The sequence below is a fragment of the Vidua chalybeata genome, chromosome 4, assembly GCF_026979565.1.
Source record: "Vidua chalybeata isolate OUT-0048 chromosome 4, bVidCha1 merged haplotype, whole genome shotgun sequence".
In the NCBI taxonomy this organism is placed as follows: domain Eukaryota; kingdom Metazoa; phylum Chordata; class Aves; order Passeriformes; family Viduidae; genus Vidua; species Vidua chalybeata.
Window position 1 is genome coordinate 38,029,975 of NC_071533.1, and position 13,062 is coordinate 38,043,036.

At 35.7% G+C, this 13,062-nt stretch overlaps 1 protein-coding gene across 1 annotated transcript in view; it reads left to right on the forward strand.

Annotated features, from left to right (window-relative positions):
* The window catches only part of FAT1 (FAT atypical cadherin 1), a 105,604-nt gene that overhangs the window by 53,973 nt on the left and 38,569 nt on the right, over positions 1-13,062 (forward strand). Inside the window, exons 5-7 of the mRNA XM_053940537.1 lie at positions 2,619-2,948; positions 3,458-3,668; positions 7,847-7,986. Of these exons, the coding sequence (XP_053796512.1) occupies positions 2,619-2,948; positions 3,458-3,668; positions 7,847-7,986 (681 nt within the window). The remainder of the gene's footprint in view (positions 1-2,618; positions 2,949-3,457; positions 3,669-7,846; positions 7,987-13,062) is intronic.

Sequence of the window (13,062 nt, forward strand, 5' to 3'; positions counted from 1 at the left end):
TATAGGTGGTTATAAAAACAGTGTGTTGAGGCTTTTTTGCTAAAAAAGAGTAAAGATACAGATTGAATGCAGGTTTTTCGATATCTCAAAACAAAGATTTACATTCAAATGGTACAAAGGCGTAATTGTTAAAAGGAGTGTGATTCCTCTTTTTATCTTCCTGTGTAATTATTGGAATAGCTATGTCAGCCTAACTTTTGCTGAGTATAGGCTTCTGCAAAAGAAGTGCAGAATGTTTTTATAATATGGAGAATACAAAAGGATGGTATATGAGTAGCACTTTTTTCTGCATAACATGTTTATCAATCACATCAGTTGCAAGACATGCATTGTGGAGCCCAAGTTCAAGAGCATGAAACTTGTAACATAATGCTTTTATTTAACTACATTTAATTAATTGCCTGAGTTTATTTAAGAGGTTATGTCATTCTCTGTCAAACAACCTGAAAGGAAAACACATAGAGAACTTTAAGTCATCCAGTTTCACAATGTTGCTAAGCAGTGTAATGGCATAGTACTTCTCCTGTAGTGAAGACTTAATATTCACAGTGATCCTTATGTCCTAAGATTTATCTGGTACATTTACTGTGCCTCTTGTCCTGGATGACAGATAAAAGACTGCAATGGTAGTTGGCCAAATTAATGTTAAAGACAGAGAAGCACCTCTAGACTTACTCAAAACTTGTGAAATCCTTAGAAAGGTGTTCCAATATGAGTGCAATGACTGCAGAGACATGGAGATGAATGTATTTATTCCCTGATAGCACAAAATATCCTTTTGCATAATTACAGTATATATGCAGCCTTCCTGGGCCTTTTGTATCCTTTTGGTGCATTGCAAGCTGGACCATATTTTTTATCATTATTTTAATTTCTATATCAGCTTTGGAAAGAATAGTTTGTACCTAAGTAGCAATGGGGCAGAATTTCCTCTGCAGTGTGTTTCTAGAAGTAATAGTAATAAAATTAATTAAATGGCAAATCTGAGTTAGTACTAGACATAATAATCCTGTAAATTTTAAAGTAATCATATAATTCTCTTTTCAAATTACCTTCTCAGATCGGGTTGTCTCTGTTTCCCAAAGCACTTCATGTCCATTATGTCTTATTTCTTGACCACTGCTATGTATATTGGTTGTAAAATTGGTAAATCATGTTTTTTACTTCTCCATATATTATACTAGGTTTTTAAAATTAGATTTATACAGTAAATAAAATGAGCTATGGATTGTTTCTGATCCTGAGGCGATATGGCCCATACGACTTTGATTGCTTACACCTAATCCCTGGAACAGGGTGACCCCATCCAAGTTGCCTGTTGAAAATTGTGTCTGAATTGTGTGAATTCTCAGGCTGCAGCTAAGCAACGTGTGTGTGTGCTACTTGTTCTGGGCCAAAACTAATGCCAGAGTTGTATCACACTCACTGTGTAATATTATGAACAGTTGTCTACTAGCAGTCATGCTAATTTAAGCTTAACTTTATAACCTTAAGCTAACATGTACAGAATTCGGAAAGTTTATTTTTAGGATTACAATGTCACGTAATGGTATATAAATCCTCCTGCTTTCATCATTCTGTATAAAATAGCAGTTTAAGCTCATTGCTCTTTAGTTTGCAACATTGTTTATTGTCTGCTGGAGTAATTTATAATTCTTCGTTCTTTGTTCGAGTTGTTTAAGTTTTAACTAAAAGTCTGTGAAGTATGTGACAGAAGAACTCTTAACTACAGAGGGATACTGACAGACAGCCTGGCTTAAAGTAGCAGTTTTCCCCTCTATTAGTATTATGTTTACAACTCTGATAATCAGTTGGAAAGAAACCCAGAAATGCACAGAATGATGGACAGTATTATGACCCAAATGCTGAGCTAATTAATTGAGCATTGAAATGTTGACCAGATGGGTTGGTGGGTTTAATTCCTTTTTTCTATTAAATTTGATCTTTGCACTTCTGCTTACATAATAGTAACTAATATGCCCCATTTTATATTCCCAGTTTGTGTTTTCTGAGTTCTGGTTTGCACTTTCTTATGCAGTTATTTTAGATTAGCTTCATGTTATTCTCTCATATCTTAGTATACCCTTGGTTATGTCAGTAATACTTTCAAAACTCATGTTGCATTCAAATCAAATAGATGTTTCTCAAGTTTGCCTTTGTTATTTGCTTGGTTCAGGGCAATGCTAATTTTATGTTAATTGGCATATTACCCATACCCCTTGTAATTTCCTCATTTGGGATATGCTTTGGTTTTCTCATTGGGTGTGGTTGCGGTTTTTTTTTTTTGAACTCAAAGGTATGTGGTGGTGTTCCATTACAAGTACTAAAGGAAACAGATATTCAAATATGTGGAAATCATCCCATCTGTTAGAGATAAGCATGAATGTTTGGCATTTCATCTTGCATTTAATGTGTCAAAATATTAAGATATTAAGCTGAATATGCTTTTGAGTACCTTTTGTAAATACTCACCTAATAGCTTTTGGCAAGTGCTTTAACTGAAGTTAGGGGATAACTGTATAGTTGTTTAGGCAGTTGTAGGAAAACCTCATTTAGCGAGGAGCATTGTTGGAAGGACCATGTTTGAGTTCTAACTTGACCCTTGTTAATAAAAACAGGTAACAGTAACAGACAACGGTACTCCTGCAAAATCAACAATTGCACGAGTGATCGTGAAGGTCTTAGATGAGAATGACAACAAGCCTCAATTCTTGCAAAAATTCTACAAAATTCGGCTTCCAGAGCGTGGTAAGCCTGAGCGAGAGAGAACTGCTAGAAGAGAGCCGATCTATCGCGTTATTGCTGCAGATAAAGATGAAGGCCCCAATGCAGAGATCTCCTACAGCATTGAAGATGGTGATGAACATGGCAAATTCTTTATTGAACCAAAAACTGGAGTGGTTTCATCAAAGAAATTTTCTGCAGCAAGGGACTACGATATCCTTTCAGTGAGTGAAAATCCTGTATATCATGAATATATAAAGTGTTCTTTTATCTGTTCATTTCTTATTCAATAGTTGGCAGGTGAGTGACTGCAGTATCTGAAGGAAGAAAGCTTCATCAAATCCAGAAGTATTGTTTTGTGTGTTTGTTTGATTTTTATTAAAGGATGATTTGAGATGTTTGTATTGTGTACTAAGAACTGCTGTTCTTTCCCAGAACTTGACAGATAATTTATGTGATGAGGGAACATAAACAATCAGTTTGACTCACCTTCAGGAAGAAAGCAAAATAAAAGTGAATTTATGGTAACAGTTTGTGCTGCTATCAGGTGCTGCATACTTTTTCTCCATTTGCTGCCCAGATAATGAAGGGCAAGTGGCACTTTGAGAGACACTTAACCTTTTTGGAAATATCTCACATGAGCAAACATGCTTGGAGCTTATTACTGCTTTCTATTTATGTGACATAATGATTTATGTGATCCTGTAGCCTAAAAGATGTGTCTGTTTCACAGATTAAAGCTGTAGATAATGGTCGCCCACAAAAATCTTCGACTACACGGCTTCACATAGAATGGATTCCAAAGCCTGTCCCACCCACAGAGCCTATTTATTTTGAGGAATCATTTTTTTCTTTTACGGTGATGGAAAGTGACCCAGTTGCTCACATGATTGGTGTAATAGCTGTTGAACCTCTTGGAACACCACTTTGGTTTGACATAACGGGTAAGGATGCCTTAAGGGCCTTTATTATTAGAAACAAATACATAGAGTCTGAAATACTGGAGGGCTCACTGCAGCTTGGTTTTAATCACTCTTCTAAATAATGCAAGGTTTTGACATTCTTTAAATGCAGATGTGGATTTTATAAGTCAAAATTGTTTCATTTTTATCAATGCCACTCTGTATCAAAGATTAAAATTAAGTTGCAAAATATCTGCTGTGTTGCAGTTTTAAAATTGATTTCTGAATATTGTGTCACTGAAATGAAAACCAATGAAGTCAATCTCATAGACTGTATGATAGGAAAATAAATAAGAGGCTAGTTTTCTGCAAAGCAGGATAGCATGCTCAAAAAGAGATTTTACTGTTCACATGGATATCTTCTCCTCTGGGCTGCTTCTCAGTTTGCTGTCCTTTGATTCAGTACTAAAAGGAAAGCTTGCAATGTTCCTAATCCCAGCAATCTTCGTCCTGTATATATTCTTTCTACTAAATCATATCTTAACTTCTACCATTGAAAGGGGATTTCTAACCAGTAATATGACTGTATGTTGATGTCATGGTAACAAAATTAATAGTACTTTTTTGAAGTTTAGACTTAGTCACTAGACTTATGAGCACCGGTAATACACAGAGTGTTCACTGCATAGCTGATAGTAAAACCAAGTTCTGTTGTGTCTGTTGTTAGAATCAAGGAGAATGGCATAGCTTTGTTTCAAAAGAGGTGCCTTGTAGTGAACTGCTTCTAGTCCAAAGTAAACACTGTCAGTCTGTCGGATTTTTGATAGACTTATGATTCGATAGATTTGTGATTTTTCTACTACATTCACAAAAGAAGGATCTTTTTCATCTCGGTTACTACTGAAAACTTTAGCTATGATTATGATGTGAAATTGCTGGGAAGAGCATATTTTAAAATATTTCTCAATAGTTTAAGTACTTTAAACATATGTTTTGCTGGTATGTATTTCCTGAGGTGTATTGAGAACAGCAACAGTTAAAAATAAAGTTTATGAAACTAACACAAGTAGCAGGAATATACAAATGCCAAATACATGGGGGTGTTTTCAAAAAATTTTCAAGCACATGCAAACAGATACAGTTCTTCCCTAAAATCATGCTTCATGCATGAACAATCTGTGATAATAGTGATAATCATTGCTAATGTGTTAAATACTTACATAGAATTTTTAAATGGTTCTTACTAATATATTCTTGAAAAGAAAAGTTCCTGGCCAAATAGATTATAATTGATAAAAAGTGTTGGTGTTTAGATAAACCTTGAGGTTACAGATCTGTACAAAATTCTCATAGGAGCAAAGTTCTGCATTCAAGGTATTTTGGAACTGAGGCTGCTCTTTCACACTCGGGGATATGGGAGTAGAAAAGCAGAAAGTATAAAAATAAGTGAGCAGGAAAAATGAGAAGGTATTGTGTACTCCAACTCAAATTAGGGTTATCCATCCACAATAAACAAATATCTGTAGACCAAAATGAGTCAATTAAAGGAAAGGTTAAGAAAGTAACATTGCCAGGGAAAGGTGAATAGTTCATGGAGTTAAAAGAGAGTAGGTAGAATTTTTTTCAGAGTTTTTTTGGAGTCTGAACACAGTACAGCAGTGATGTTTTCTGGGGCCTTTTATTAGCAAAATTTGTTAATTAGATTGGGGGTGTGCTTTCCTATTGTTCTTAGCGTGCTTCAGTTGCTATGCACTCTGAACAGGGAGTACATCTAAATAGAATTCTGTTTGATAGTATTATTTTGATCTGCTCCTTCTAAGTATGCAGCACAGTTGGACATTTACATATTTTTATTGTATACCTAATGCAGAAAATGAATGATCTTTTCCTGCTCTTTTTAGAAAGACATATACAGAAAACTCCATGGGGAAAGAGCATAACTTATCCAAGCATTGTAAAATAAACCATTTTATTTTGACGGTTTTTTTAGTAAAAGTGTTTTGGAAAATTTAGTATGTGAACATGTTGTGAAGTTATGGGCTACTCTTACAGGTGGTCACTTTACTACCCTCTTTTACTGTTTCTAATAGCATGAATGAATTTGATTGACAGCTTTCCTTTGTGTTCTGTGCTTGCTTTCCATGCTTTCTTTCTTTTTGGCTGAGCCAGGAGACAAGCTTGCTAGTGAAGTATTTTACATCTTACAGATGGCTTGTGACCTGAACTGTACAGCAGAAGGTATCTGCTGAGATCACATAATTTATTACCAGATTATGAGATCTGAAATGAAAGCGTACATTTATAAACTATTTATTTTATTAACCCTTCGGAAATCAAAGTGCTCACGGTTGCATTTGTGACAGGTTCGTTTTTGTTTTGTTTTGTCATCATTACATTTATACAGCATCAATTCTGAGCATCCAGTTTTGGCTTTGGCCAAAACTGTTGCTGTTACACTTTCAGTGTACTAGATGCAGAAGTTTGGGTTGAGTTCTGCTTCAGCGGATTACCAGATATCACTGCTACTACAAATATAGGCAAGGCCCTGGTGATTTTCTTGATAAGTAAGGGAAAAATGTTTGTTAGAGAGCTTGTCCTTGTGTCAGAGAAACTGATTGTACCAATTCATGCTCATTCACTTTACCCTTCCCTTAAAATGTAGAGAACTTCATTGAAACATCTGAGAAAATGGTTTTGCCTGCTAACTATAAAAGGAAAAACTAGATTCACCTTCTAAAACTGACACAGTGTACAAAACCCATTGAAAAAATTAATGTACATCTGTTAAGCAAAAAGCTGCTGCCTTTCGTGATGTCCAGTTTCTATCCATTTGAGTGATTTAGAAACTGCTGCTGGGCCAGTAAGAGGAGTTGGCTTTCAGTTGAACTAGAGGAATTATGCGATGTTGGTCATTATCAAATATCTCAAATCCAGTGAAGCAGAATCTAAGCCCATCTTTCCTAAACTGGTATGTTTGTCATGCAGTGGAACCTTCTAAAGGTGAAATTCTTTTTACATGTGAATGGGGGCTCATTTCAGTATTTACTGTTTTTTTCTTGGACTAAGTTCAAATTTGCAGCCTTTGGGACTTCACCCTTTCATTTCTAACCTTGGCTTTTCATAAAATGCATTTAGTGATTTGCAAAGCTTAGCATGTATAATCTTGTTAAAGGGAAAAAAAAAAGATCTCAGATGATATCTGAATGCTATCTGCTATCCTTGTAACATATAATTAGAAAAACACATGCCCATAATTAGAAAAAATCGGTTAGCCATATCTAGCACTGGCTTGACCAAAATAAGAATTGATTCTTCCATTTTAGGCAGTTTATTGAGAAGTCTAAAGCAGTTGTAGTTAAATAGCAGTATTCATCATTGCTATTTGGACTTAATGGACATTGCATTCTCAGGACAGTCTGCTCCAGGTGGCAGGATGATGATCAATTAAATGTTGAAGCAACTGAGTGTAGCTATTGATCTACACAGTTATTTAACTATATTGAAAAGAGTAATTTGAAAGATTCACAAGGGAAATTAAGATAATTTGCTTCAGAAAAGGAACTTGGCTGTATTTAAACATTGGGCATTTAAGCATTTAGCACTATTCTGAATCCTGTCTATCTCAGTAAGACTGAGATAGTGAATTCCTTAGATACTCAACATTAAGATGATAATCCTTTGGAGGTGCTGCAGCTTTATCAGCCTTATCTGTAGTCTATATATGAATATAATAATATGTACTCTGCTCTAAAAGACAAAAAATTGACTGTATGTCAAATGGGGTTTTAATGTATTTTGATAAAAAGTATGTTTTTCACTTATGAGCTGATAATCTGCCCAAAAGGAACTATTGCATTTGATGCAGTAATTCTCAATTTCCTGCTGTAGGGAATCATTACATTCCATGGATTTTTTTTTTTTTTTTTAAGGTAGAGAATCTTGCTAATGAGTCAGTCCCTGCTGACTTTCCATGAGCTGGGCAAGTCAGCTTTGTCCAAAACAACTCAGTTTTAAATATCTATTAGCAGCATATCATGTTACCAGGAAAAAAACGTATTTAAGTATTTAAACTAAATGTATGTATAAATAATATATAGTTGTATATGTATATATAGTTCCACCTTCATTAAGCATTGGAAGACAGAACATTATCACACATAAAAACGATTATGCAATAATGCATTTTATTAACTTCTTCCTCTCACAATTCCCTGAACAAGGTGGCAACTATGACAGTCGATTTGATGTGGACAAGGGCACGGGAACTATCATTGTTGCAAGACCTCTTGATGCGGAACAGAAATCAAATTACAACTTGACAGTAGAAGCAACAGATGGAACCAGATCTATTAGCACTCAGGTAATGAACTCTGGTGAAGCATTTATAAAAAGAGTATGTAGCTGGAGGGCGGGGAAGGTGTTGGGTTTTCTTCTCACCATTTTTTTAATCCTAGACAATGAACATGGTTTATTTAAATTAGGGTCTTTGTCTAAAATAGAAGTGAATTCTTTTATTCACAGAGCCATGTTGTTTGGTGGCTTAGGTGTAAAGGTAGTGTGTTACTATACTGTAGTGTCGTGGTTTGACATAGAAGTAAATTTTTTCCAAGAAGTTAAGTCAAACCAATCAGTAGTCAAGTTTAGATATTAGCACCTAGAGTAACCACTAAAAATATAGACACACCTCTGAGAACACAGAGAGTTAAAAGCAAGAACTCCCAAGAGAACTCTCTCATTTAGTTCCAGTCATCAGAAAGTGCAGACTCTCCCCTGCCCAGCCTTAGGCTGGGTAGGGGAGGGGAAGCCACGCAGCCTTGTCCAAGTAAGCCGAGGGGGCTGAAGGTCTAGAACCCAGCCAGCTCCTGTAAACAGAAAAGTAGAGAAAAGTAGAGATACCTTTGCCCCCCCACCCAAGGAGGGAAAGAGACAGAGAGCCTGGCGGCACCTGAAAATTTACCAGCAGAGGAGAAAGAGAAGTGGGGAGAATACCCAGCATAAGAAGCAGAACACCAAACTGAGATATCAGCCATCCAGATAGTCTAAACTTTTAACCCTTTCCAAAAAATAAAAGCTTTTTAAAAGTATTACTCCTCCTTAATTTGTAGTAAAAAAGAGATAGTCCAGAACCTAAAATGTTAAAAAAAAGAATATTTAAGTGAGAAAAGATGATGAAATAACTTTTAGCTAAACTTTTCTTGTTAGCCATAGACTAAACCAAAATCTCCTACAATAAAAACTACATTTAAAAAAAATGCAGTAGTGACCCAGGGAGACCTGTTTCAGCTTCAAACAGCACAAAAATAACGAGAAACAAAGAGAACTAAAGAAAAAATAGTAACACCCTCTGTCTTCAAGAAGAAGATAAGTCCTGTTTCTAGACCCCTCAGCCCCAAAAGAAAATAAGAGGAGCTGTAGTCCCAAGATGAGAAGCTGAACTGTTGTATCTTTAAGTCTGTAGCAAAGCATCCTTAAAAGACCCCTATGAGCAGTCTGTCCATGCACAGTGGTGAGAGCACTGTGACATAAAATAGAAAGTGTCACACTAGCAGATTTTCTCCAAGCAGTGACCATATGTGACAGGGGAAACACAGAGTAACAGCTGTGTTTCCTTGGGGGCCTGTAGTACAAGAGAGACTTCTCTCTCCCTTGATAGTTTGAGTATAAATTACCTAAAGAGTAGTAATTTAATCAAGAATCCCGGGTAATATTTCATAGCTAAGTGTTTTTAAAAATTAAGAAAAGAAAGAGTATTTTAAAAAGTCTTCATCCTAGATTTAGTTTATGTGTTTTCTATATTAGTAGTAGTTTAATAAAGTTTTTTTCCTTTATTATTAAGCTTGAGCCTACTCTACTCTGTTCCTGATAACATCTCACAGCATTTATTTAAAAAAAGTACATTTTCATAGGGACTCTGGCATTGCGCCAGTGTCCAACCATGACATGTAGTCTGAACCAACAGCTTTTAAGTTAAAACATGTTCCTCTAGCTAAATAAATGAAAACAGAAACTAAGCCCCTGCACACCGGACTTTCTTTACAAGTCTTACTACTCATCTGAATTACTCCTCTTTACAAGCTCCCCCAAAATCACTACATAAATTGATTACTGTACTTGAAATCTAAAGACAACCATTTTAAAATTTTGTGTCTGCTTTTTCTGCACAGTGTACGTACCGAAGCAAGGCTTAGATTATAGCATCTCTTTGTATTGTCCCAAATACTTTATTTTAGTTTTGGTGAAAGTAGAGATTGTTTAGCAATCTCCAAAAAGCAGCAACCTCACCAAACCAGTGTTTTAAAATCACCTTTTTCCTAAGGCTCTCTGATGGTGGCAATTCTTTGCAGCTGAACTAGTAAGTTCACTTAAATGTGCAGAAGCCTTTTGTGACAGTATTGTCTAATTCATAGTAAAATAGTTTATGATGTATATACCGCCTGTTTTTCCCATCTAGTTTCTTTCTCCAGCCCAGAAGCTGAATATATTTGAAAGTACAGTTTAGCTGAGGTTGGTGTGAATAGAACCACGATTATAGAGGAGCTTCTCTTTTCTTCCAGATAGAAGGGAAAGGCTTTATTTACCGATTAAAGGCTGTTGGACTTGGACAGTGATGTGTGTGTATTACCTACCCCTATCATTGACCTACCCTTCAGGCACTCAAAGAGCAATAAGTGGGTTACTGCTGTCTTTTCTGTACATAGAGATCTGTGCTACAAATGCAATTTCTTCTTGTTCAGCTTCTGTGCACTGCATATGTTTTTCTATTATCTTTTCTAATGTCTTATATGTTGTCTTCTGATTTTGGCCAGAAGAAAAGATGTTTCTTGTCAATGTTCAGGATTTTAAACAGAATCTTTATTGAGCTGACTGCATGTCTGGAGGCTTGATAGGTCAAATAGAGTAAATTTGATAGTAGAAGGTGACCAAGTTTAGCAGTTTCCTTTGAGAAGTGCCTTTTCCTTTAGAGGTGACAATTGTGAGTGATTTTTCCTAGACCATGAATCTTTATAGACAGCAATATGTTTCCCAGTAGGAACTTGCTGCAATCATAGCTGTGGTGCCATTGCCTCTGGTGCTGATAACCACCATTAAAAGTTTGGAGAATCCTGCTGTAAATTTATTAAATTTGCCTACTTGTAGTAAAAATATTGAGCAGATTCACTTCTAGCTATTACAGAATGCTGGATAGAAGGCAGGAATTACTTAGGACAAAAAATAGAGGACAAAACACAAATTCAGCTAAAAGTCAAAAAGACAGGAAGAGGCTTTTCCATACACACGTCCCGCCCCCCCTCCCAAAAATGCATTCAAAAATGCCATCATACAGTGTGTTTGGGGTAGCCTGGGGACTAGGCAAGGCTTAATAAGGGGCCTTGGTGAATGCAGATAGCCTGTCCAGTACTGCTGCTTGCATAGCTGAATTTATGCAGATGTCCTGAGCTGTCACAGTTGAATCATAATCTGCTTTGTCTTTTAAAACAACCAAGAATAGGAAGGTCAAAAAATTACTTTAACCCTCACCCCTTCTCTTCCTCTGAGTTATGTGATTCATTTAGTTCTTCTTGGGAATTCAGAGTGTACTTTTTGTTCCTTAAATGAAATTGTTATTGTAACATTTTATAAAGCTGAGTGATCATTATAAACATTTACCCCACAGCACTCTTCTCCCCAAGAACTGGAGTAGTAATTTCACATTTGTCATTTCTATGATTGGTTTTTCTGTAATTGATTTTCATATTTTTCTCTTCCTCTCTCAGTTAGGCTTGGCAGGATCAGAGTTTGTGGTTTCTGTTACTAACAAGCAAAAAGACTTCCTTTGGGTTGTCTTCCTTTTGCCCTGCTTGTGGGATAGGCACAAGTTATGCTGTTGCTGTTGGAGTCTCACTGTGGTGTATTAGATTGAGGAGTGTGGATTAGTTCAAACTCTGCAACTGTTGGTGCATGATCCTGATTTTAATTGATTCTCTTGCCTCTCCCATAATTCCTGGCCCACCCAAATGCACCAATCTGTTAAAATAACCCTCAGGACTATCCCTCAAACGATACATTTCAGATCAGGCTTAAATTAGGGGGTTAAAAATGCTGATACGAAATCAAAATTGAAGGTGTGATTTATGGCTGCCGGTGTGTAAACTCCATTACTCACTGCTGAAATACTGATGATTGAAGTTTAAATCCTGATGTGGCGTTGAATTCTTCTAAGAGCTGATAGACAGTTAAAATGGAGTTAAAATGGCAAAGAAATTCTGAATTCTGTGTGCGTACATGAGGAACAACAATATACCGTACAGACCTTTTAGCTTAAAAAGTAATTGCTATAAACACTGGATATAACCAATGTAACAGATCTTGATTAACAGCAGAGTAAGTAATTTTACATTTAATTTGAAAAAGGAAATGGCATTTGCAAGAGATTGGGGAGGGGCACAAGAAATGAAAATCTTACTGTGTAAAAGCAGTGTATTGAATCTCACTATTAACTAGAAGGCATTTGCTGGCCTTGGGCCATTAATAGCTGTAGAGCATTTGACTCTTTCAGGACTTCAGTTAAATAGCTTTTTTGAAAAATAAAGCAATAGTAGGCGTGGAGGCTATTAGAATTTTGCATGCATCTAAATGCCAAATGCATGAGGCAAAACAAGGACAAACAAATTCCAGGCCTACTGTAGTGTTGTTTGACATGATGTTAGAAATTACCAGTGTCAGGCTTGGAAGGATTATAATTAAAAATAAATTAAAAATACAGAAACGAAATAATTAAATCTCACAAATCAGTGGACCTATGTACTGAAACAGAAAAGGTTATTCACAGGCTCTAAGTAGTGATAAATGAACTATTGAATTAATTTTTGGGGGCAAACAAAAAGAAATTGTCCTGTTTGTCCTGTTTCTAGCTATAGCCACTTGCAGTCATTGCTATGTATATCAATTTTTTTATTGAAAGTAATATTTCAGATGGTTTACAGCTAATTGCAGCATTTTAACTATTGCTTTGCTATTGCAGAATATTTCATCTTGTTTTTTGCAAAATCTATATGGACATGATACTTCGGGAATGAAGTATAGAATAATCTTAATTTACTACATCTTTGCATGTAATTTTACTTGCAATTACACTGATCTACAGAGACATTTAGAGCTGGAATAAGTTATATCATCTCCGGATAATACAACTTTTTATTTATGAAAATTATATAAATATGTCAATGTAACTATAATGTAATTGTGGGACAGGAGTAGATTTTAAACTTCATACAGAATCAGTAAGTGAAAAATGATATTAAAGTAATCTAAAATCTAAACATTATGTTTAAATATTGCACATTGAGTATGTTTTGTCAATGGCACATATCTCCCCTTAGTAGCAATCAATACATCCCTATGCAAATTTAGGTTTCACCTGTCAAATTATTAATAGATTTTAAGTCCTTCCTCAAAG